The following is a 23,767-nucleotide window of genomic DNA, read 5'->3' on the forward strand; positions in this document are numbered from 1 at the left end:
AACAGTTCACAAAACGTTGTCACTGGGCACGTTCACTGGGTTATCCTTCAAGGCATTAACACACCCCATCTTACAGATTCCCCTCTAACAAGAAGTTTTAGCAAAGCATCCAGTGAATCACAGACCAACATGAAATGAATTTAAGTTCTCATGAGCAGAGGAACACCTTGTCCAGGCTGGTGCCTTACTCATGTAAAACTATCCCTATTATATCTCCACTCCTTCATCGAGTTGTTCTGAGCTGCATAAATTAGTTACACTAGAGTGAGCAGGAATGGGAGATATCTGATAGAGCCCGTAAATTCCCCAAAGCCCCGATTTCAAAATCTAAGCTTCAAAACGAGGAAAACACCTTTTAGGACTCCTTTAAGTTGATTTTTAATTGCAAACTATAGATCACCGCACTTCATCCAATAGATTTTTTTGTTTTGTTACAACATAGCTGTATTTTGTTGTAATTCAACTAGAACTGTATAGTTTGTCAAGTACCATAGCCTTACCCCTTTGATAAATACCTAATTGTTCTACTAAGCTCTGCTATAGTTATTTATGAGAGCAAGAGTGCCTGCAAAGTACAAGTATTTTTGATCACAACAATTAGATTTCTACTGTTTATGGATCAAATTTTCCTAGGAGGTACAGAGGGGGAAAATCCACTTAGAGCTGAGGTATATCAAATGGCATTAGTTCAGGAGCTTACCTAGTGTATTTACCTTTTTTTGGAATAGCTTTGTCACTTCCTTTCAACACGCATTATCATTTTTACCATAGCTACAGGTTTAAAACCTCCGGTTCTCTTCCTGGGCCTCAGGCCATTCCCAGCAGCTACTAACGATGGGCAGTGACCAATAGTCACAAATGATGGACATGTCCTTTCCACCAGCTGTGGTAACCGTTGCTTCAAGATAAAAACCGTTTAAGGTGTTTTCACCACAAGAAAGGACTTGCAAGGGTAAATTAAATTTTAAACCTTTTTAATTACTAAATTTGTCAATTTCCATGTAATTTACTTACTCCTCTGGAAATTGCAACAGACACACCAAAACAAAAATAGAAAATGCATCATTTTGAGATAATTTTCCAGCCATTTATATCCATGAAATCCCAGTTAACAGGACTGTGTCTGTAAAGCAGCAATAGAAATGGGAAGACAATCACGTCCTTTCTTTTAAGTGAATATCTGCCTAGCTAAACTGGGGCTACCTTTCCTGGTGGGTTTAAATATTGTACAGATCACTCAGGTAATTGAAAACAGAATAAAAAACTGGTTTTGTGTGCAGTTATAGTTCAGCTAAAACTCCAGCATTGCAGTCATATTTTTCCCGCCCTTTCCCTTTGGTCATCTTTATATCTCTGTGAAGAACAGACACATCTGAACAGAGACCAAGCCAAGAGTGTTATTTTGGATCGGTTATACAGCTCTCTTCTAATACCATCCTTTAATTTATATAATTTTAGCTCCTCTTGTTCAGGCTACCAGAATTCAGAGCCTAATAACATGTGAAATAGGAATTACAAATGTGGTTAATAGGCAGTTCAGTCAGAAACCTTTTAGGGAACATATTTAATTACTCCTAGGAAAAAAAAGAAGTCTGCCTAATATTTCCTCCCTGTCTAAATGAATAGCATGGGTTAATTAGACTAAATATCTTTCCCTCTTGCAATTGCTCTGATTTATGGACTTTGCTGTTTATGTAGTTTATATGATGACCGAAAAGTAAAATGCAGCAAATATGACTTAGAACACATTTTTTTATAACATGCATTCAAAACGTTTTCCTCAGTCTTTGATACCAACAGCTGCCGAGCATGCACAGTTAACCATGGGCACGAAGTGGAGGAACACATTATTTATGTAGATGCCGTACTACCAAAGGAAATACTCTTTTACCTCTACCACACAAAATGGCAGGTCCAAATTCAAACCCTTTTTTCCCCTTCAGATTCACACAGCTCAGCTGGCAGGGGGACAGCGTTGTACCCTCACACACACAGAGTTACAGAGGTCTCAGCACTTCACGAACTTTAATGCCAGCCTGGAGAAATACCCGCAAAGAGGACAGTTTGGGGAGGGAGGAGCTGGCTCTGCCCACAGAGGCTGGGCGCTGCTGGGCGAGGCGCCATGTCCTCCACGCCCGCCTTTGAGGGGATGGGGAGGTAGTTCAGCCCACCCAGAAAATGCAGAGCTTGTTGTGAGACTCCATCTACCTTTAGGGAGAAAATTCAAGTGGGATTTTTAATATATATTATGAGTACCTGCATTGGGTGTGGGTGCCCGGGCGTCGGCTGTGCTGTGAGGGGAGGCGGGGGCTGCCCCCTGCCGGGCACGGCCGGTTCCAGCCGGTTCCGGCCGGTTGCAGCAGCCCCAGCCCAGGGCCCAGCCCAGCCCCTCAGGGGAAGCGGGTTGAAGAACAGACAAAATGGCACCCAGCAGCGAGGTGTGAGGGAAAAAAATGAGAAAAAGCCCTGTAAGACCAGAGGGAAGAGGAGGACCCAGCCTTCCTCTCCCCCCCAGTTCTGACATACAAAGCACAAGAGATAAAACGGAGCGTGGCTGGATCAGAGCTGGCACGTCAGGGTATGTCCCGTGGCGACAGGCAATGAGACACACTTAGCAGCCATGCAGACGTCCTGACATGGCCAACTGGTCCCAAAACCACAAAACCTCCACTGCCTCAGAGCTGACCCTCGGAAGCGAAAGCCCTTGGGGTCTCCTAACACCTCCCCGGGCCAGAGACGCGGGCAGGAACAAGCCCCTCGGTCCCTTCGTCAACAGCACAGGACCAAAACAGACGAGGAAATTTTCAACTGACACACGAGCATCGCTGAAGGGTGCTGAGTGTCAATTATTTCATCAAGATCAAAGATAAAACCTTATCTGCACTAGTCTCAGCACTGCTCAGTAGCGGACCAGATCGCTGTCTGAGTGTTATCAAAAGCCATCATCTCTCTATTGTTCCTTCTTCCTGCTAAGGCAGGGATATTAGCAGGGAAAAAGTCAAGTATATGGTCACATGGATCTTTCATCTGAGAAAAGGAAGCGCTTCAAAGGGCCGAAGGAAGCTACTCGGATAGTCTGAAATAGTCACCTTCTTTTTTCTTGGCAACCGCTCTTATCTTTTTTTAATCTGAAAATTTCTCCAAAATTACTTTAAAGCAGCATGTTTATTGCACGCTGCTGGCACATACCTGCCTTTACATCAATCTCAACTTTCCATTAGCACTTGCAGAAACATTTTGCTGGACACATTAAAGTTATTAGTTAACATAAGCACATATGGATTATGGATGCTATATATGAATATTCGTGTAGTTTCCATTCTGTCAGGGTACCAACATAGCCTTCGTCGCCACGGTATTATAGGGCTTATAAAATAGGTCTGAGGAAGGTGATCATTCCTCTCTACTTAGCACCAGTGAGACATCTGGAGTGCTGGGTCCAGTTTTGGGCTCCCCAGATGGACGTAGACATACTGGAATGAGTCCATGGAGGCCACCAGGATGGCCGGGGGCTGGAGCACAAGACGTGTGCCTCACAAATGGGACCACAGGAAATTCTGAGCACATATAAGGAAAACTTTTTCACGATGGGGATGATCCGACAGGATCAAACACAGAGCAACGCTGCGGTTGCTAAGGGGTGACCAACGCGCAGGGATGAACCCTGCACATTTGGTATGGTCTAGCCCAAGAGTCTGGTCCACACAGCTCCCCACTGGCACTGAGCCGCTGGCACATGCCACGGCCAACGGCAACAGCTTCCCTTGCAGATGATTACAGGCCACTCCTATCCTGTTTACTTGTTATGAATTGTTTCAGCATGTTTTCCAAAGCCTGATTAAATTGTGGTAACAGCTCGTCTGTTCACAAGCGGCTTGTCAAGGTCCTCAGGTGCCTGACCCCTTTCCTCCGCTGTCACGCGCAGTCAGGCCCCGACGTGTAATCACCGGGCAGACCCGCTCTGGTGGACAGCTTAATTACAGCCACATGCCATTGGGGTCAACGCAGAATTTAGAGACTGAACTCCAGGTAACATATGGCATAATTTACAATTACAGAAATATACTGGTGCCTTCCTGCCTTTCTCCCTGTCTGCCCAGTTATGCACATGTCTGCAAACCACGTGTGGTGCATCAAGTCCAAACAGCCCTTTCCAAGTGGGCGAAGGATGGTGGCAGCTCTGCTTTGCCACATCGAGCCCTCAGTCTAGGGACAAGCCAGCCAGGCTCTCCCCATGGGACGCAGCAAGGCTGCACCTGAACTGTGGGGACTGCTGGCCCTTCTTGATGGTCTGTGGCATCTTCGGATACAGAGTGGATATTTTCCTGTACAGAAACAGACAGTAATGTGCTAATTATGTAGCTTTGCTCTTCTAGTGAGGCCATCTCAGAGCATACTGCCTTCAACATCTATTTCATATTTCCCCTAATGTTATTAATGGGATTTATGGACACAAGGTTTAATCATTCATCATTACTTTACCTTTTCTCCCCCCTTTTAAAGTTACAAGCAAAACAATTAAGATGAACATTTTATCAAAAACTTCTAGCTCTAATTCATCTCTGGGAGGCAAAATCTTTTGTTTAACATGTACACATAATTTATTTACCGTGATTAAACGAAGAAGCTAGGAGCCCTCTTAGCTACAGGTTACCTCATGTGGATGTGAAGTGCTCTACCTGTCTACAGGGAGCAATTATCCCAAAGGAGCATGTTTTACTTTGAAATCACTCATTCAGATGCCACCGAATGCCAAGATACAAATACCCAGTTTGGCTACAAACCTTTTTGCTTTTGATTTTACTTTGGGCTCTCCTTTTAACTGTTTGGTACCAGTACCCTGACCAGGAAAGCTGAGAAACTGTGCTGGGAGCCTTACCAAGAGAAACATGCTGCCTTTTGGGCATTATAGCAGAGAACAGACTTTGCTCAGAAGAGCACAACATCCCATCTGCAACACCCTCTAACTGCAGTACGCACCAGACCATAAGCTAACCTAAGTCCTGTTTGTTTCAGTGACCTTCAAATAAAGCCTGGTGTGCGCATGTGCATACCTGCATGCAGACCCACAGAGCATGTGTGAGCACCTGAGCAAAAGGGAGGCTGTACCATGCTACGTATTGATCCTGACAACTAGGAAACTAATAATACATAATATTCTCTTACTATACTGTGCATAAGTTCAGTAGCAGCTCTTAATTAATGCACCATTATGAAAGGCTCAATGGCTATGATGTGCTTTTTTTTTTTTAAGGGTTTTCAACTGTAAAGGCATCTAACTTATGCTCTCCTTCCAGCCCTAGAGACCTGTTAGCCATTCAAGGCTGCCGGCAGTCCTGCCAGCCAGGCATGAAGCCCTGCTGCAGAAGGGTGACACGGCATGCAGCAGCAGACTAATGTTTCTGCAGGGAGCTGACAGACAGGAGTGCTGGGAGGCAGCTAAGCAAGGGCAGAGGGGATCCTTGTTCAGTGAGACAGAAACTGAACCACAAAGCCTGAGATTTAGAGGTTCTCACACTATTCATGACATCTTGTTCCCTTGGAGAGAAGATTTCTTCCCATGCTGTGGAAGGTGTGTCTTTCTAGATGGCACCATCCAGAGTAGAAGGCCTCCAAGAAGTGGTTTTTGCAGTTAGGCATATTCAAAGCTTGATGTAAAAGAAAACAAAACCAGAGCAATCACTAGGACCTCTTACACAACAGTAAGAAACAGCTTTCAACCTCAGCCCATTCCTACTTCATCTTTTCACCTACTTCCTACAAACTTGGCCATACATACTCATAAGTTCTTCATCACTCCCCTTTTCCACTGGGCCATGCGACCACCTGGCCTGAACATCAGTGACTCCAGTCCTGCTGCCCAAGTGTGGAAGGTGGTTAACCAAGTCTGAGAACAGCTCGCTTCTGGCATACAGTATCACAACTTCTTCCCTGCCACTTCGGTTTTATTTGTCCATGGCTACAAATGCTAATATTCAGCTAAGCCACTCTAAGACGCCACTCGCATGCTGCAGGAGAAAAGCATAGGAGGAAAATAAAACCTCCAGTCAATGTTTGGTAGGCTACTGGCAGCACAAAGTGAGAGTGCCCAAGTGACGCATCCAAGCCCCAAAATACCCAGTGTAAAGCTCCAGAATCTTTAGTGAGAAGCTGATGGGATGCTGCAAAATGGCCGTAACAGCAGGCTTAAGAAACAAAAACCAAGGGAAAGCGTGAAAGTCGCAACAGAAAGAAAAGAATGCATTGTTTTAACATTAGTGTAAGGCGAGAACATACAAGAATGCTTGTAAAGAAGGCTTTAAAATGAGTTTCATAATCTGCTGTTTGAAGGAAAGGCCTTATTCGAGACATCATTCATCTTGCACTTAACTGTAAGCACATGTTGGGGTTCCAGCCTGAATCAAGGGGTTAATTCACCAATTATTTCACATGATTAGAACTACATTTTTTTTTCCCCAGGAGATGTAGTGCTATTGTGAAGCCCATCCAGACATGCTATTTCATAACTAATAGTAAATAAAAAGTGAATTCTCTCCTTTGTCTAAATAGTTTGCTTTGGCTCAGCTAGGAGCAGCAATTAGCAAGACAGCCTCCCTGAATGTATTTGATCTGCTACAGGGCTTCCTGCTGCGTATCAGAAGAACAAACCTGATTTCACACAATCCATGGGGTTTATGTTGGCTGGATGTGCTATAATTAAAATTATCTTTTTTTCTTTCCCCTGTGAGCGCTTTGTTTATATGCTCGTGGTTTTTTGTGGGGAGGCACGGACGTACCTAATTTAGCAGTTTTGTTGATATACACTTCTGCTCTTTACTGGTTCCCTTTGTAGTGTTCACTGTTTGTAGATTGGTGCAGAAATTGGGACCTGTTATCATTGGTGTTATAGGTCCGTTTTATTACCAGGAGTAGAAGAACAGTTCCCATGGAAACGTTTCCACGCTTCATAGTGTGCTTTTCCTGGGATTTTCAAGGTTGTGTAGGATGGGCTCTGGGGTGCTCTGGGGCTTTCTAAATGGGCACGTGCAGCAGTCTGTGAACACTTCCCCTTCAGCAGGGGGAAAAAAATAACATATTTTTAGATTGTGTATTTCCTCTCGTACGAAGTCTAACGCCTGTGAAAACAGAGCAGCTCGACAGCCCCATGCCACAGATTGATGTTCAGGCCAATTCCTACCGCTCTGACAGCAAACCAGATCCTATTTTGAAAGGCCACCTCAAAACTCGGGTGTTTTCCTTTCACTCTCTGACCTTTACTCTTAAGCCATGAGTGATGCTATGGTTCAACAGGGCTCAGCGCACTCGCCTGAGCCAAGGTGTCCTTGTGTCACTAGGGACTTTCAAAGCTTCTTGAAAAAAACATGCCATCAACCCACTCCTGCTGTTCAGCTGAGGTGTTCAGGCCCAGGGAACACTACTGCTCATGAGCCAACCCTGTCCCTTATCAAGAGTAATGCTAAAAAAAAATAAAATAAAATCACATGTGAAAAAGTTAAACCACCTTCTTTCTCACACAGCCCTTCTCCGAGTCCTTTATGATTGCCATTCACACAGGTGAGCTGCATAGCAAATGGGTTGTACCACTAGTCACCTAAACACTGCAGAAGATTCACCTGCAGCCTGGATCCCAGCAGGACAGGTCCCCATCCCCCTTCCCTTTCTCCTTTTTCTTTTCAGACTCTGGGGATGGGTTCACAATGTTATTTTTTCCTTTACTTTTTCATCTGAAGACTTATAAATAAATTATTTTTAAAATTTACTTCAACCTATTCACAGTAGTGGGGAAGAACCCACCAAAGAAACTTCAAACTTCAGGGCCATGACCACTGCATTGAAGAGATCATTATAACACATTCCTATTCAAGTGGAGGGTAATTATCATGATCTAACAAACATATTAAATAATTCATTATTACTATTTTGGCACTTCTTTGTGAACCAGGTGTTTAGGAAGCTGTTTCAGATGGAAGCATGTAATGAAGTCCCTGGGGTCCTTCCCCACCAGCTGGTAGCATGGGAAGAACCACTAATGCTTGGACAAGGCTGGAGCTACCCAGAGCCTGGCTCCACAGCACAGCCAGCAGAGACCTCATATCAGTATCAGAAGATGCTATGGTTTTATTTATTTTTCATCACTCCCCATGAATATTTCTCAGTTTTCAAATTACTCCTATGGAAGTGTTTGAGCTTTCTCAGTTAAGAAAGATTCAAGTAAGGTTTATGTCTCTGGTCCATGTTATCTCTTAAGTTTTTAAAACATGGTAATATTTATGTTTGACTATTTGAAACTTTATTTTCATTCACATTACTATTTTTGGGTTGTCTGACCTCCCATGTAGTCTCATGCTCCTTCAGCAACTACTAAGCCTTCCCCTCCTCTCTGATCTTTTTGTGAAGCGGCCCCAGTATTTGGCTTTTCACAACAACCGCCGTTTCTCTCCCATATATTGAAAAATCTCAGCCTCAGGGATAAAAAAAAAAAAAACATGAAGAGTCTGGAGTCACCAAGGAGGAGAGGAGAGAGGTTCTTTTTTTAAAAAAAATAAAATAATTAAAAAATGTCAGCACTAGCAAGAAATTTGCTCTTTCCTCCTTTTGCAGCTTCTCCTTCCCCCTCGCTCCCAACACTGCATATTTCGATGCGAGTTGCCAGCTCTGGCAGACACCATCTTGCGATTCACTTCTGGGCCTGACTGCATGTGCTAGAAAGTGCCATAACCGTGACGCAGCCCAGCAAATGCCTGTTCACTGGGTGATTAAATAACACAGAACCTCTGTTTATTAAATCCAGGCAGAGCTGCTATCGAGTCAGCTGTTCTTACCTTCAGGTTTTTGAACGACCAGAGTCGCAGTGCTGGCTGCTGGCTTGGGGACGTTTATGGCTGGGGCCCCTGTGTACGTGGTTCACCTGAGCCTGGAAAACACAAATATGGAGATATAGAGAGGTCTTGGCATTATATACCTGGCAGCTGCATTTGCTACTCTGTTCTCCAAGTATTCACAATAAAGGACAGTCTCATCAAGATTTTTTTCCACCCCTGAAAGTGCAGAAAAAAAGTGGCTGAGCCACTTTCTTCTGTATCAAACTGCTGAGATCAGTATAAAGAATTGACACCACCCTGGGACTTACTTCAAAAACCTATAAAGAATTAAATGACCCAGTGCCCTGGCAAGAGGGGTATTTGTTGGGGAGGTACCCAACAGCAACACAGAAAGCCTGTGGGGCATTTGGTGTTTGAGCGGTTCGGGCAGCACGAAGGAACATGGGACCGGATGCAGTCCCCATGCTGCAGAGGCTGTTTGGGCTAGCTGCGTTCAAAACGTTAAAGAGGGCACACTGGCTTCGTGCCGTGTTCATAAACATGTCCATCAACTGCAACCTTTGGGGAACAGGCTCTACCAAAACCATTCACTTGCTGAAAAACAAACTGCCATTCTTTACCTTCTAATGCTTCAGCAAAGCACCTTTTCTCCACTCCAGAATGTAAAATCCACTCACCACATCCGCTACGCAAGTGCTATTTAAAATTCGCTCGCATAGTGAATTTTATAGCTCATTCATGCTCAGCTCAGAAGCTGGGAATGGCCCCGTAACAACATGTGCAAATTTTCAGCTGAAGCAGAATTATGCTAAAAACAACTGAACGAGGAGTCCGTGAGGCTTGGCACGGTTACATTTTACTGAAAAACGCCTAAGCATGTGGGCAGAGAGCAAGACAGATGAGATGAAGGTCCGTAACTACTAGAGCAATTTTTATTCATTAGCGCAGAGACATTATCAGCAGGCTACAGGACCCCTCAAGAGCACTGACCCTCTTCTCCACACACTGCACACCTTCTCCTCTTAGCAAGCTGTATATGTAGGAGCCCCCACAGGACTTACTAAGCTTTGAGATATTGATTGAGGTTTTTTTCCCAGAAAATTTAGTGCAAGTTTTCTGCTCACTGGCACAGGCAGTAACAGGCAGCCCTTTTGTTGCACTTTCCCCCGACACACGCAGCCCACGGGGGGACGAGGGAGCCCGGTCCCAGGGTGGAGATGTGGTGGGCACAGGAGACCACTGACACACAGCAGGACACAACCAGTCTCCCCCAGTACCACGAACACGCCTGCGTCTCTTACCTGAGCGAAACAGCTCCGGGAGCTCCATATCGCCCTGTCCTCGCCTCAGAGCCGCTCTGTGCAGGAAGGGCCCGGCCCAGGTGCCCTGGGGCTGCCCTTGCAGCACAGCTGGGGACTTAACACGTTGCACCTGGGGCACGTGGCTGGTGGCCACCTGAAGCTGCCGCATGGTGCCCCGCTGTCTGTGGGTAATACATACATATCCATACAATACAGCTACCTCGGTTAGCATAGAAGGTAGAAGCGAGTCCACCTATCTGGGATTTTTAAAGACACCTGGAGAGAAAGCGAACAAAAATCCACAACATGCAGCTAAGTTCTCAACCAAGCAGGAAACATTTCAAACAGCTCCTTCAAAGCCAACTGCACATGAGCCCAAGCACCTTGCGGCTTCAGTCATTAAAGGAGAGCAAACAACGGTGAGATTCTATAATTTATTACCGTTGCTAAGATGAACACAGTTACTTGATACCCAATTGTATGCAGAACTGTAAAAAAATAGTTTTAATACAGTATCAAAATTTACACAAGTGTAGTGTCAAAAGACCAGTATCCCTCAAATTAGCCCCTGCACATACGGACGGCAGGCACAAGTACATGTTTTACATTTTTTCATACATATATATAGATATATAGGAATACAACAATTTAAGTTTAACTATGCAAAAAATATGTGTGGAAGAAAACAACATGTAAAGGTAACAGATGACCGTTTGGGCTGGGTAATATATAAGAAATTACACAAGAGCGCAGTGTTTCAAAATGGAAGGCCAGATTCTGCATTTCCAACTTAAGGAGACAGAGTGATCAGGAGTTTTGCCCAATAAAGCAATGCTGGATCAGAGGCCTTACGTCAAATGGTACCAAGTAAAAATAACAACAGAAACCAATATAATTACTGCTGCAAATGAACACATTTTTTCTGACGACAGTTAGCAGATTTACATCATACTCCAATACAACAAAAGATTGTACAGCAACCGAGCTACATTCCACTGCAAAGAGCCCACGAATACAGCATGTTGCAAGCTCAGAGAAAACTGAGGTTCTGACTTTGGCTCAAATCTTAATAACCAAGAACAAACCAGAAACCCAGGAATTGTTGCATTCCTATTTTTTTTTTAAACTTTTATTAGTCTTTTTAACATTCAGCTATGGTAAAAAGTTAAGCAACAGCATTCAGTCACAAGCCTGTTGCACATTCATACAAGAAACTATCATTGCTTTTAGATATACACAAAATACCTATCATTGCAATTCAATACACACCACTAGTATCATACACATAGATAAAAATAAACTAAGCACATCTAGGGCGCCGTCTGGTCACATCTCAGGCAATCTGAACAAGAGCTTTCTGCCTCATAATAATGAAAGACATGCTCTGAGTATAATAAAACCTTGTTCTTTGAAAGAATGCTACAGTGGCAAGAAAAGCTTTTTTATAATGCAGTGCAATCTTTTAGATCCTTATAGACTCTTGTTAAATAAGCCAGAATGTCTTTAAATTAAACAGTAGAAATTAGCATCCTGACAACTGGAAAATACTTTCCGAAAAAAACTGATGGAAATTCTGATTTGAGACCTGTAATAGTGATACCTAAGTATTCTGTTCATTAAAGGGCTGTGAACATCATACACCTCTTCAGAAGATGTGCATCAAAGTGAATCGAAAAGAAAGCTATCTTTACTTTCATTTAGAAAGAAATTGTGTTTCACTACAAGTACTGTAGTTATGCTACACTACTGGCTGGTTAGGAGACTTCATGGTCTTTTAGCACCTCCAAAGGCAGGTATTCTACCAAAGCAAAAAAATAATCCGGAAATTGCCTAAGCACCATTACCAATATTTTACAGACTGAAGTGTGAGTTACTAAGAAGTGACTCTCTCAAAACTGTGGAGACCAAAGGCACAGTTTATCAATGTCTCTCCAGTCTGGTGAAAAACCTCTGTTAAATCCAGTAGAAAAGTCGTTCAGACTTACTAGAGATTCACTGTAACTAACCAAAATCGAACTTATTTCGCGTAACTCCTGCAGAATCCCAATTATTTTTTAGTTAGGATGGAAATACCTCAGTGATTCTAAATGTGGTGTATTGAAGTGATGATGCGGCAGCAGCGTTTCACTAGCCAGTATACTGAAACAGCAGTATTTGGGGGACACTGACAACACGGCTCCTCTGAAAGACCTCTGTGCAGAATCTCTACTAGTTTCCAGCGAAGTCTTTTGTGGTGCACACGTACACCCCATCGTCAGGTGGGAAGTCGCTGTGGACACAGTCGGTTCTTTCTCTCTCATCAGCAGTTCAAACTCTTCCTCTTCAGAGAGAGGACTTGCTCGGGGCCTTTTACATAGGTCCTTTATACTGATTTCCTGACAAATGTTGTCTAATTCCAGGGCACGACCCTGCAGCATCTCCAAGTTTCCTCCACACAACCTAAAGGGAGGGGTGGAAAGAGATCTCATTATCACTGGTTAAGATGTACTGGCGTACATATAGACATGCATCTGGAAACGCCACACGTTCATTAAGCAGACCATGCAGCACAGGTAAGGACAAAGGGGAGGGACGCACAACAGGAGAAGAGAATATTTCTCAAGGGATACAACATTCCTTTTGAACACAGAAAGCACATGCTTCTAGGTAAAAATGATTAAAAACAGAGACAAATGAACTAGCACGTGCATCACCAGGATATTTTGTGCTTCAGATACAAGACTGAGGACATTTACAGGCCTCAACCGAAACTTTGTTCAACTATTTCCCAAACCACATCTCTTGCAGAAAGCAATTCAGAAGCACTGAGCTCAGTCCAGAGGAGTGTAAACATTTCTAGTTTAAAAAGCACAGAGCAGTTCTCCCCTTTTTCAAAGAATTTACTTGTTCTCTGAAAACCAAGCAAGGCTTTAAAAGTGTTCGTTTTATTTCATTTGTTCTTCCTCGAGATCAGAGGAATTGTGCATGTAGTCACTGCTCTATACATGCTTGTGTGTTTTGTTAAACCAGAGCAAAATCTACAGTTCAGTAAAATTAGCAATTTTTTTTCTTAGTGTGGACTGTAGGTTATAAAGGTTTCCTTCCTCATACTCACATCTACTCCCATTCATGATTGCATAACATACATGTTAAAATTATGGAATTAAAAATGCAGAGAAGTTATGCCAAAAAAAATTTAGGAAAGTATTTTATAATGAATTATAAAAAGATTGACTGATTATAAGCAGGACAATCTGTATCTTGTGTCATATCACCAGGCATCTCTTCCAGGGGCCACCAGAAACAAGAGCGGTGATTACCACCATACTGTGTATTGCAGTTTAAGATTATTTCTGTTTAATAATAATCAACTAGCAACCAACTAAAGTATAACTGCTACCAAACCATTCGTTAACCTCTGGAGCGATAGCAATATGACTGTCAAGAAAGGCAAAAACTGTTTTCCATTGTCATTTTATGTCATTATTTGTATTTTAACAGTGCCTAAAGCCCAGGAGTGAACAGAGATGGCATTAGCTGGAACTGAATAAACACAAAGCAGCTGGATCCCGGGAAGCTAACACCCTGAGAAGACACCACCAGCCCCGGCTCCTACAGCTGATGCGCAAAGGCAGAACAACCCCAAGGTCCTGCTGTTATTCTGTGCAAGAGATGGGAAAATAATCCAGTTCCTCCGAGCTTTTGCTGAAGAAAACCTGCGTATAAGCATGAAAAACAGAAACACTCCAAGACTGGAAGCAGTAAGACTACAGTCTTACCACACAGGGCCAAACAAATTAAAGTCCTTTAAAGGGAACGGTTGTTAATACTAATGGGTGGGCATAACCCAAAACCCTGCAAACTTTCCATATGACCAGAATCTTGCAGCCTGAAATCAGAAGGAAAGGGGGTGGAATCATGTTATCATCATAAAAATACGCATGTGTTTTAGCTATGTTTGTTGTATTGTGAAACACTGTGCCATGGTGAAAGCATGAAAAATGGGTTTTCAGTGAAACCACCTAAATCAGCTGTCTATGGCTGAGCCATCGAAAATGGCGGAGGGCTGGATTTGATGAGACAGGCTTTTCTTTCCCACGTTTGGTTGCTGATGTTCCTAACTTCATATTATCCAGAAGTAAGACCTCTTGGATAGCTTTTGTGAGAAGGCACATTGTACCTACAATTTCAACAATTTTTCTGGTCAATAAACATTAGACAATATTTACCAAGCAGCTAATGCTGACACAATAATAAACTAAAAGGTGACACTTCCCGAAGTCCTTTATTTTCAGCTGAACAAATGACCCCTGTTTGCTAGGAAGGGACAAACGCATACAAGACAGCCCTGGAAAGCCAACATTCTAAGCAGAATTGATAAGGTGGGGTCAAACATAATACTCGTGCCATTTTTATGGGCGAGAAATGGAGAAATCTTTATCAGCAATCACTTTTGCTTGCACACACAGTGCAACAGATATCCAGGTCTCGAAGATATCACAGTAATTTTATTTGCCTCCTTTTCAGAAACATGGAATGATACATGCTAAATTTCTGCAGATTTATCACCAAACTCTCCTTTTGTGCTGGCATATGTACAGTTCTTTGCACAGTCATGATAGCTGTACGTGCACAGAAGGCAGCAATATGTACTTGTTTGGCCCTCTGCCTTGTATGTGCATTTTGGATTTGCATATAGGGTTGTTTTCTTCTCAGTCCACTAGTTCAACGCTGACTTGTCACAAGCAGCACTAATGGAATTACTTTGCATTTACAAGCACTCGAAAGAAAATGTAATACTTAAGCATTCCTGAATGTGGTTTAAATAGTTATGACAGTAAAAAGCCCAGTACCAAGAACTTCACTCAAAATTTCAGCAGAAACCCTGACTGAATAAAGGGCAGCTACGAGGTTCACGATGAAGTCATGGCAATTCATTTCTAGCTCACTTCCAACACACAGGAGAGAAAGGACGGAGAAAACTTCTCCCTGGAAGCCAGGCAGAAACCCGCACCCTAACTGCAGACGAGAGCAGCTACGTCACCTGCCGGCTGCAGTAGCATTCGGGGCCTGTCGTACCTCATGTGCAGCACAAAATACTCGTGGAGATCTCTGGGCTCCCCGACCCCTCTTGCCCAGCTACCCCACCGATCCCACGTGGCGTACCCCATCTTCCCTGTGGCTCCCAGGCTGCCAGCCCAAGTGAGCGTGCTGCAGCCCTGTGAACAAAGCTTACCGGTAGCCTGAGGAAAATCATGAAGAACACCCCTCCAGACTTAATCCAAACATTCCTGTACTTTGAAATTACCTCCATGCTCACTAATACATGATAAACTACCTCTAAACCTGCTGCTACATACTGCTATGTTCTCCTAAGACAATGCAAGTATAAAAATACAAAGCAAAAGCATTCCCAAATATGTTGTTGATGAGATGGTACCAATACCATATCCTGAGGAGAGAATTACCACATCCATTCTCTTAATAAAATATCAACATGATCATATAACACCATAAAGTTCCTACAACATGAATTATACATCCAAATTGCACTTTGGTACCAATTAAGACTATGCACCAAAATTATAGAGCCCACAATGAAACTTGTCATCATTCCAGTGTTTTCACAGGCAAAACGATGCCATGGCAAATGTTTCATGTAAAACACCCACAGTGCATAAAGCTGGAGCAAAACAGCGAGCTACAAACTGGAAGGAACTGCAATGAGAATGCAAAAGAAAAGAAACATTGTAATTAGTTTATCACAAATCCACTGTACTTTTCATATGGACTAGATGAATATAAGAAAAAGTAAAACCAGAAGGGAAATAACCAACTATTAAGAAAGTATAATAATATATCAATAGTCAAATCAGACACAGATTATAAAAGTCAGAAGAAAAGATAGCATTTCAATGCCTGCAGCAGAGCTTTGAATGGCTGGGGAACAAAGAGACAAAGCAGAATACAAGTATATATTTGGGATTTATAAAAATGAATTAATAATGTCAAATTTAGTATATTAGCATTTTAGAAGTGGCATTACTTACATCATGAGAACTTTTATGAATTACTACTAAATATATATTAGTTAGAAACTGCTTTTTTAATCCATAAATAGCAACGGCATACTGTAGGCAGGAAAATATGTAGGTGTCATTGTAAGGAGGGGGAAACTGAGGCTCCCAGACTACTTCGTACTTGCCAAATTTTGTTCTTATGAAGGATCAATTCAGGTGAGCTGAGTCATACAGCACTTTATCCCAGATATATTATCACACAGATTTTTCTGATCAATACTAACCAACATGTTAAAATTGTAGTGTTCCTAATAAAACAGTAATTGCATTACGGAAACAGTAATTGACTTAATTTCCATATAAAATCTTCAAGGGCATATTGTCAGCATTTCAACAAAAAATACTTTGCATCTTCAGGTGTTTCCAGGCTCAATATGGAATATAAAATTAAACACCTTAGATTTACATTTCTCCAGCCACAGCTTTTTCTGTCTCACTAAGGTAGTGGTAAGAGTCTAAGAGTCTTTAACAGCTTGCTGATTTCTATTCTCCTGAGCTTCCAAGACAAGGGTAAGTTTAAAAAAAACACCAAACAAAGAAAAGAGTAATTTTCTTTTATGAATTTGTTTTGCAGCCACAAATAAGAGCAGTAGTGTATTTAAGCTTTCATGGGTCCTTCCTGAGTATGGGCATACATATATAACTGACCAATTACATTTAAAGATAATTAGACTGATTACAGTGCTCTGGATTTCAGGGTAGGAGGGATCATTAAATCTTCTTGCCTGACCTCCTGGGTACCACAGAACACTTATGTTTCTGCAGCAACTCCTATACTGAGCCTCAGACCTTGTCTTCGATTAAAGCATACCTCAACTTAATTTGTAGATGGCATAGTGGAGTTTCCAGCAGGTGACACTGAACTCAGGGTAGGAAAACCCAATGCAAGTTCCTCAGGTAAGCCTGGGCCCTTGGTTATTCAGGCAGTCAAACTAGATAACGATCATCATTCCGTAAATATAAACCCTGGTCAGCAAAGCAAACCTATGTGGAATATGCACACCTCCATGCACATGCATGCAGTTTGGTCACACACAGTTGCAAAAGGAAACAAAGGCATCCTGCCATATGAAATAACTACTGATATATCCCTAGTGATACCACCTGCACATAGGGAATGGTCCCATAACCACTGGCAGGGTGGGGAAGATTGCCAAGGCCACGGCATGCGGACACATACATGGCGGTTTCTTCTTTCAACCACCCTACATGACAGATCAGGTCATGGAAGCGCCTTTATCAGAACAGCTGCATGGCAGAGCTCTTCTCTCTTTCACCACTGTCTCCACCAGTGGGAGATTCACAGTCAATTTTATTTTTTTTTAAAGTCTCCTCATCACTCAGGAAAAAAACAGCACTATTTTTAGCAATGAGCCCCCTGTTTTCTCATGGATCTGTCCCTTTAAAATATATTCCTGCTCTTTAGATTTCTTGTTGTGCAGAAGGGGATTGCACTAACAATAAGGTTTTGTAACAAAGACTATTTCTTTTTTGCAGGAATTCCAAATTGCCAAATTTGTAAAGAAAAGCAGGCTCCTTACTTTGGCTTGTTCCTCCTCCTGCATCTGATTCTGCTAAGCGATGCAAGGGGGAGCTCTGCATTCCCCAGAAAGGCAGGATCAAACCCATACGCTTCATTCTGGGAAACGGCAGGGTCTCCTCGCTGGCTGGGGAAGGTTGGGCAGTCTGTTTAGCTGACAGCTCACTTTCCATTTCGAAAACAACAGTATCATTTATATCTATTTCTGCCTGCTGCAATACCTCCTAGCAAACTAACAGCTGAGCTTTCACATCATATTGAACTAAATTCTGCTTATTTCTTATCAATCCATTTCAGCAACCAAGGTATCAGCCATCGTTCAAATATTTCGCTTACACCAACCAGCTATTTACAGGCTGTCAAAAGCATGTTGTTAAATGTTCCATTCAGGGGAGCGTCTTTGCCAATGGGTATTTTAAGAGAACTACAAAAGGCTTTTTTTGATAATTATGCATGATCTCTTGACAAAATTACTTGGCCTAGCTTTATTTTCTAGGCAACAGCAGGTGAAATCTATGGAAGATGCACACAGGAACCTTGAGCACTGCTGAACCAGGCACTCCTCAGCAGTGGGGAATGGTGGCTCATTGTACCGCTCCTGGTCGAGGGCGAGACCAGTGCGTTTGCCAGCAGAGTGCTGCCGATGGGGACGTGGTCAGGGGTGGCCGTTAGAGAGGGGACCTGCAATTGTGTGTGCGTGGAGAGGGGCTCAAGCACTCTGCTGCTGCTTCCCCCATTCAGAAGCCAGAAAAACAGGCAAGGTGGCCGTGGTGAAGCCCTGCGCCTGGGTTTTACATTACAGGAAGGGATCCGATTGCTGTGATTTGTGCACAGTTCACTTGCATGAACCTATTTCCTCAGACTTCATGGAGGAGAAGTCAATGTCACCCACCCGTGTGGAAGATAATCACCCTGCGCATAAACTCAGATGTCCAGGCAAGTCAACAGCCCTACTGAGCTCTTACCATGCATCTCCACGAAGCTCAAAAACAAAGCAAATGTCTACAAAAGTCCCTTCCAGTTCTCCCCTGAAGGAGTGCAAACCTATCCCCTCTAAGTAACCAGTATGTCCCTGCAACTGGTGGGGAATAACAGCAACTTAACCAAATGAATATTAAAGCAGTTTAGCTAATGAGTGAAGTATAGGAGAGAAGATGACCAGGAAACAATCATGTCAGAGCCAGTGTTAGGAGACAGGAATACAAAGTCCATGCTCTCTGCTCAGCTCATTACCAGTTTTTAATCCTCTCCAGAAGAGCACAGACACAGCTGATGCCCATGCTGCAGTGGGATAGCGAACTCAGACAGTTGTTGATTCAGACCACCTGAGAAACCATTGCATCTTGTAAGAGCTTTCTAAGTTTCATTAATTGTAACAGCTTCACTGTTGACATAGGTAAGAACTTGCAAATTTGCCCCTCTGATGCTTGTGTCAGTTGCTGTTTATCAATGCAACACAGGTCTTTGCAATTCAACCCTGACTTCAAAGTAAATCACATCTGCTTTCACAGAAGTTTCAACACTGACCTTGGGATCATGATGCATGGTCTTCAGCCCAAAGTTCTGCTATTTTTATCATGAACATACCATGCGCATTGGCTTTATCTTTGAATTAAAGTATTTCTCTCTGCATGGGTTACAGGAATCCATTATATTCCACTGGAGAACAAATATGCATCCTAGATGAAGTAGAAAGACTTCCTTATTCAGAAAAACACCACTTTCAGCTTCAAAGAAAAACTGTACAAGTGTAAGTAATTTGGAGAGCAGCTGGCCTCACCCCCATTGTAAGGGCCGGATCCCTGCCCCGAGAAACACACAGTCCACAGATGCAATGAGTGACAAACAGAAAAACAATCCCGCTCATGACAGTAACATCCCAGTGGTGTCCACAGGAATGTTGCCAGGACAATACGACACGTGTTGAGTAACAGACATGACGTTTTGCATGGACTGTACCGGAGGAGCGTTACCTTCAGAGCATTTACCACTGAGTCAGACTGCTGAGAGGCTGAGCCATGTCCACTGACGCTAGCTGGCTCGTTGGCAGAGCAGTAACTCCCCTCCGCCCCTCCTGGCATCCTAATGGGATCCTTCACAAAAAATTAAAAACTATTTAATAAAGAAAAGGGTTGGTAACTAATTAAAACACATGTAAATTTTTTTTTTTTAAAGGCTGAGAAGCACTGAAGGCATGTTTCACTCCAAAGTCCCCCTCTTTCTGTGCCACAGTAACCAAGACCACGTGAGGTAGCTCAAGTGCTACTGCTGAGTGTCACCTGAACACTCTGGCCCTCAAGGGTGTCTATCTGGAAAATCAGGACCTAGTAATAAAATTTCTTATGTATGTATGTTGCCTCACAAAAGTGCTGCGAGGTTCACAGAGATGATTTCAACTCCAGAGGAAGGTTTTGAGAACATGTAATTTTATCCCAATAATTCTGGAGGTTGTTCCTTCAACAAAACTCACATTTTTAAACGTTGCTGCAAGGTTTGCAACACAAGCTCAGCCGCTGCTGACCAGGGAAGGAGCCAGGAGCTCCGGGCTGCCAGCTCACTCCTTCCCTGCCTCTGGCTGCTCCGGTGCAAGGGCATGTCCCCCTGCTTGCCTGCGAGATGTCAATTTATACCCAACAGTGACAACCTAATGGGTTTTTTCCTCCCAGTGCACACCTGGAAGGGTTCTTCAGGACACTGCCAAACTAATGCAAGCTACCTAAACTCTTACAGCTCAGTCACCTCAAACTTTGCAGGACGTAAAGCATCTCCTGGAGTGACTGCAGTGCCGAGGTAACCTGAGCAAGCGGCCTGCTTTGGAGGAGTGCTAAAAATACCCCTGCTGCATTCATGGACAGCAGTGTGATAGCTGCAGTGACAGAGACGGCCCAAGTAGATGCTTCTGAGGTGCTTTCAACCTGACCTGCTTGTCACTGTCATTCTTCATGCAGAATTTTTTTTTTAAAAAAAATGATAAATATAAAGAAGAAAAACATTTCAAAGATTGAGAGATGAAAAGTTCCTTTCTTACAGAGTAAGAAACACTGTAGGAAACATTAAGAAATAATGTAGCAGTAATTCCTGCTGGAATGTGTGGGAAATGCGTTTCTGAAGGAAAAATAATGACAGTGTAAAGAGCCTCTGATAGGAATCAGTGCCCCCATGTGCACTAATTTGCCCCGCTGAGCAAGCACATAGCACATTGCAGTCTTTTTGGGGGTGTCTATAATCTAAACAATAGGAAAGATGAAGGTGGGTGTGGGAGGAAAAGGGCACAGAGAGATGACATGAGGCTGAACCCCACAGATCCAGTCTGCCTGAAAACGTTGAATCTAAAAGTACCCGAGTCCAAAGCAAGGTTATATGCTGTGCATGGCTTTGTCAGGATACGCCCAGGCCTTTGTAACCAACGCTGCATGGCTCGGAGCAGCGCCAAAGGGGCGCATCGCAGAGAGAACCCTTGCAACTACTGGACATGTTAGACTCAATCCCAGCAATCGCCTGCAGGACTGAACCTCATAAACTCAAAAAATCCCTCAGCCACATATGCTAAGCCCGTGGAAAAGGTACCTTGAGTCTGAATATGAAACCCCATTTGGTACACGAACTCGTCTTCCAGTGCCACCCTCCTGCCAAGCAATGGGCGCAGTGTAAACCGCAATAGTGGGCACTAATGGGTCTCATAACTAGGCTGACAATACCAGCACACACTTCGGGGAACGTGCAGTGTATCATCCTATAATTCTCCGCAGCAATGACTATTATCAGTTGGCTGTGATGTATGGAGGGAGGTTTAGGACTTGTTTTTCTTTGGGAAGGATTTATAGATCTGTTAGTGACTGGGCAGACTTACGCTATACTTTGGGAAAGGAAATGAGGGAGGAAGGAAAAGGGGTAATAAAGCAGATTGGAGCAATTCCGGTTTAGGATGAATTCCCTCAGTCAGCTTTGGGTTTTTTATAAGTCAAAGTATTCTGTTTCTTTTCTGACTCCAGGGCCAACAAAGATTTTGGTCAGTTTTGAATGGTAGAATATAAATATTGCTATTAAAAGGTTGGGAAAATTAGTACAGATTGTACATCTAAAGCCTCCTGAATGAGAGAAAATCCAAAGTCCTGCGAACTGTGCTGCTGTCAGAGTTCAGGCCTTCCTCCAGGCAGCTGTCCTCCACAGCCTCTTCTGTGCCATATGCAGCACATTTCTGTCTCCCTTCATGAGAATGAGAAACTTGTTGTGAACACACTGCTTTAAGCAGACAGCATTCTCAACACATGTTGGTAGGAGATTGAAAATTAGTATTTCCCCTGTGGACATCCTTCTCCCTCCGTCCTTGAGAAGAGACATAAGCTTTTCTTAAAAGGTAAGGTAGGTTTTGCAGCCCTGAAGCCCCATCCACCAGCTCAGGGACTTCTCATCTCAGGTGAGGCCACTCCACGGAGGCAGTACAGCTTCTGCCTTCTTTGGAGGAAGCTTATTCCAGCAGATGATGGGGATGGGACCAGCCTGAACATGGGTCTCTGGTTCCTCAGCGAGTCCTGTGAGCCTGAAGACACTTCAGCACTACTGACTGCATTACAAGTTTCTGAGGCAGCGAAGCAAAACAAGAGGAAAAGGCACTTTGCCAAAGTGGTGGTGTCTGAAAACACGGTGCCTTAGGAGACTAGAAAAGCGTGCTTTTCAGACCTACCATCACAGCTGCTGCTTGCCAGTGGGGAGCATGGCAATGTTTATCCTTCCACCAAAACTTGACCTGAGTTTCCTTGTGCCGAGATCCTTCTCTGCCCCTGCCCAACCCAGACTACACCTGGATCCTGAGCAGGACCTTGAGGGCGGGAAGAGAAATCCTGTTCCCTTCCACCTCTTCTCTAGCTCCACACACAACACTTGCATTCAGCCACTCAGAGTAGGCATGCCATGTGTTCACATGTTTTGGATAGATCTTTTCATTTATCATTAAGTAACAAAGTTGTGGAAGTGGACCCAAATCAGACAGAAGGGATGAAGTTGTGGCTCCACAGTGCTGAAATCTGTATCGACTTTAAATATCTTGAGTCATTTTGAATAAACAGTGCTGCACAATATCAACGTCTGAGAAAGAATTGGGTTTTTTCCTCATCCTACTCTGCTAACCTTCCCTATTGTGGCCATCCAGCCCTTGTGTTCAAGCTAAAGCATGGTTTGCATGTTGCCTCCTCTGAGTCTCGTGTGTACTGTGTGCAGGTTATACAGCTGCAGAAAGCACATTGTCTGAAGCAGGCAAAAACCTCATAGTATCTCCTGTACGTTTTGCCACAAAGATAATAGAGGCAACTGCAATCGCTAAACGTGCAGATCCACTTTCTGTTGCAAGTAGATCTACAAAATATCTAATGCCAACAGGCGACCCCAGTGAACAGAAACCACAGGAAATCTGACTCAACCCCATAATATCACGTAACAAAAAAATGAGATGAATGGAAATTTAGCATCTCCCTTACATTGACTGCAAAATGTTAAGGATACTCAGGCCATTCTCCCATAGTGCCAGAGGCAAACCCTGCACCATACCCTGGTCACGGTCAGAATAAAGAGCCCTGTGTAGAACAGGATACTCTTTGATGGAGAGAACTAATCATGAGCCTTTCTACTTGAGCCAGTAGAAAACATCATTTTTTCAATCCATACTGTTGATAAGCACAGTCATGAATGAAAACTACTGTAGTGCAAAGCACTCTATAGCTCAAGTCAGCGGCAGTTTATCTGCCAGCCCCTCCGGAGGAAGCATGCCACTTGGTGCCTGACTTGCAACCTCCCCACGGCACGCAGGGATAACCGAGGAGGAAAAAAACACATTCCATCTCTGCCCCAAGGACACTTGCAGTCACCTCACCAAAGCTCCTGAGAGAACACGATTTTCCTGTCCACTGGGCACTGCTCTGTTCACTTACCATCGGAGACCCACCTCAGCAAATGCGTAAGACCTCGTTCTCCAGCGGCCTTTTATCCCAGAGGCAAGCGGTTTACTGGGAAGTATATCCTCCCTGCTGGGTAACTGCCACACCAGTTCAA

General features: G+C 43.5%; 1 protein-coding gene across 2 annotated transcripts in view; it reads right to left on the minus strand.

Moving 5' to 3' along the window:
* Positions 1 to 12,467: 12,467 nt before the first annotated feature.
* Positions 12,468 to 23,767, minus strand: part of CCDC85A (coiled-coil domain containing 85A) — a 79,344-nt gene continuing 68,044 nt past the window's right edge. Inside the window, exons 4-5 of one of the 2 annotated variants that reach the window (XM_009813271.2) lie at positions 19,696 to 19,815; positions 12,468 to 12,562 (exon numbers count right to left, since the gene is read on the minus strand). In XM_009813271.2, coding sequence (XP_009811573.2) covers positions 12,473 to 12,562; positions 19,696 to 19,815 — 210 coding nt within the window. In that variant the 3' untranslated portion in view covers positions 12,468 to 12,472. The remainder of the gene's footprint in view (positions 12,563 to 19,695; positions 19,816 to 23,767) is intronic. The other variant, XM_059828522.1, reaches the window with a different exon arrangement.

Source organism: Gavia stellata, chromosome 23 (assembly GCF_030936135.1).
Source record: "Gavia stellata isolate bGavSte3 chromosome 23, bGavSte3.hap2, whole genome shotgun sequence".
Taxonomy (NCBI): Eukaryota; Metazoa; Chordata; class Aves; order Gaviiformes; family Gaviidae; genus Gavia; species Gavia stellata.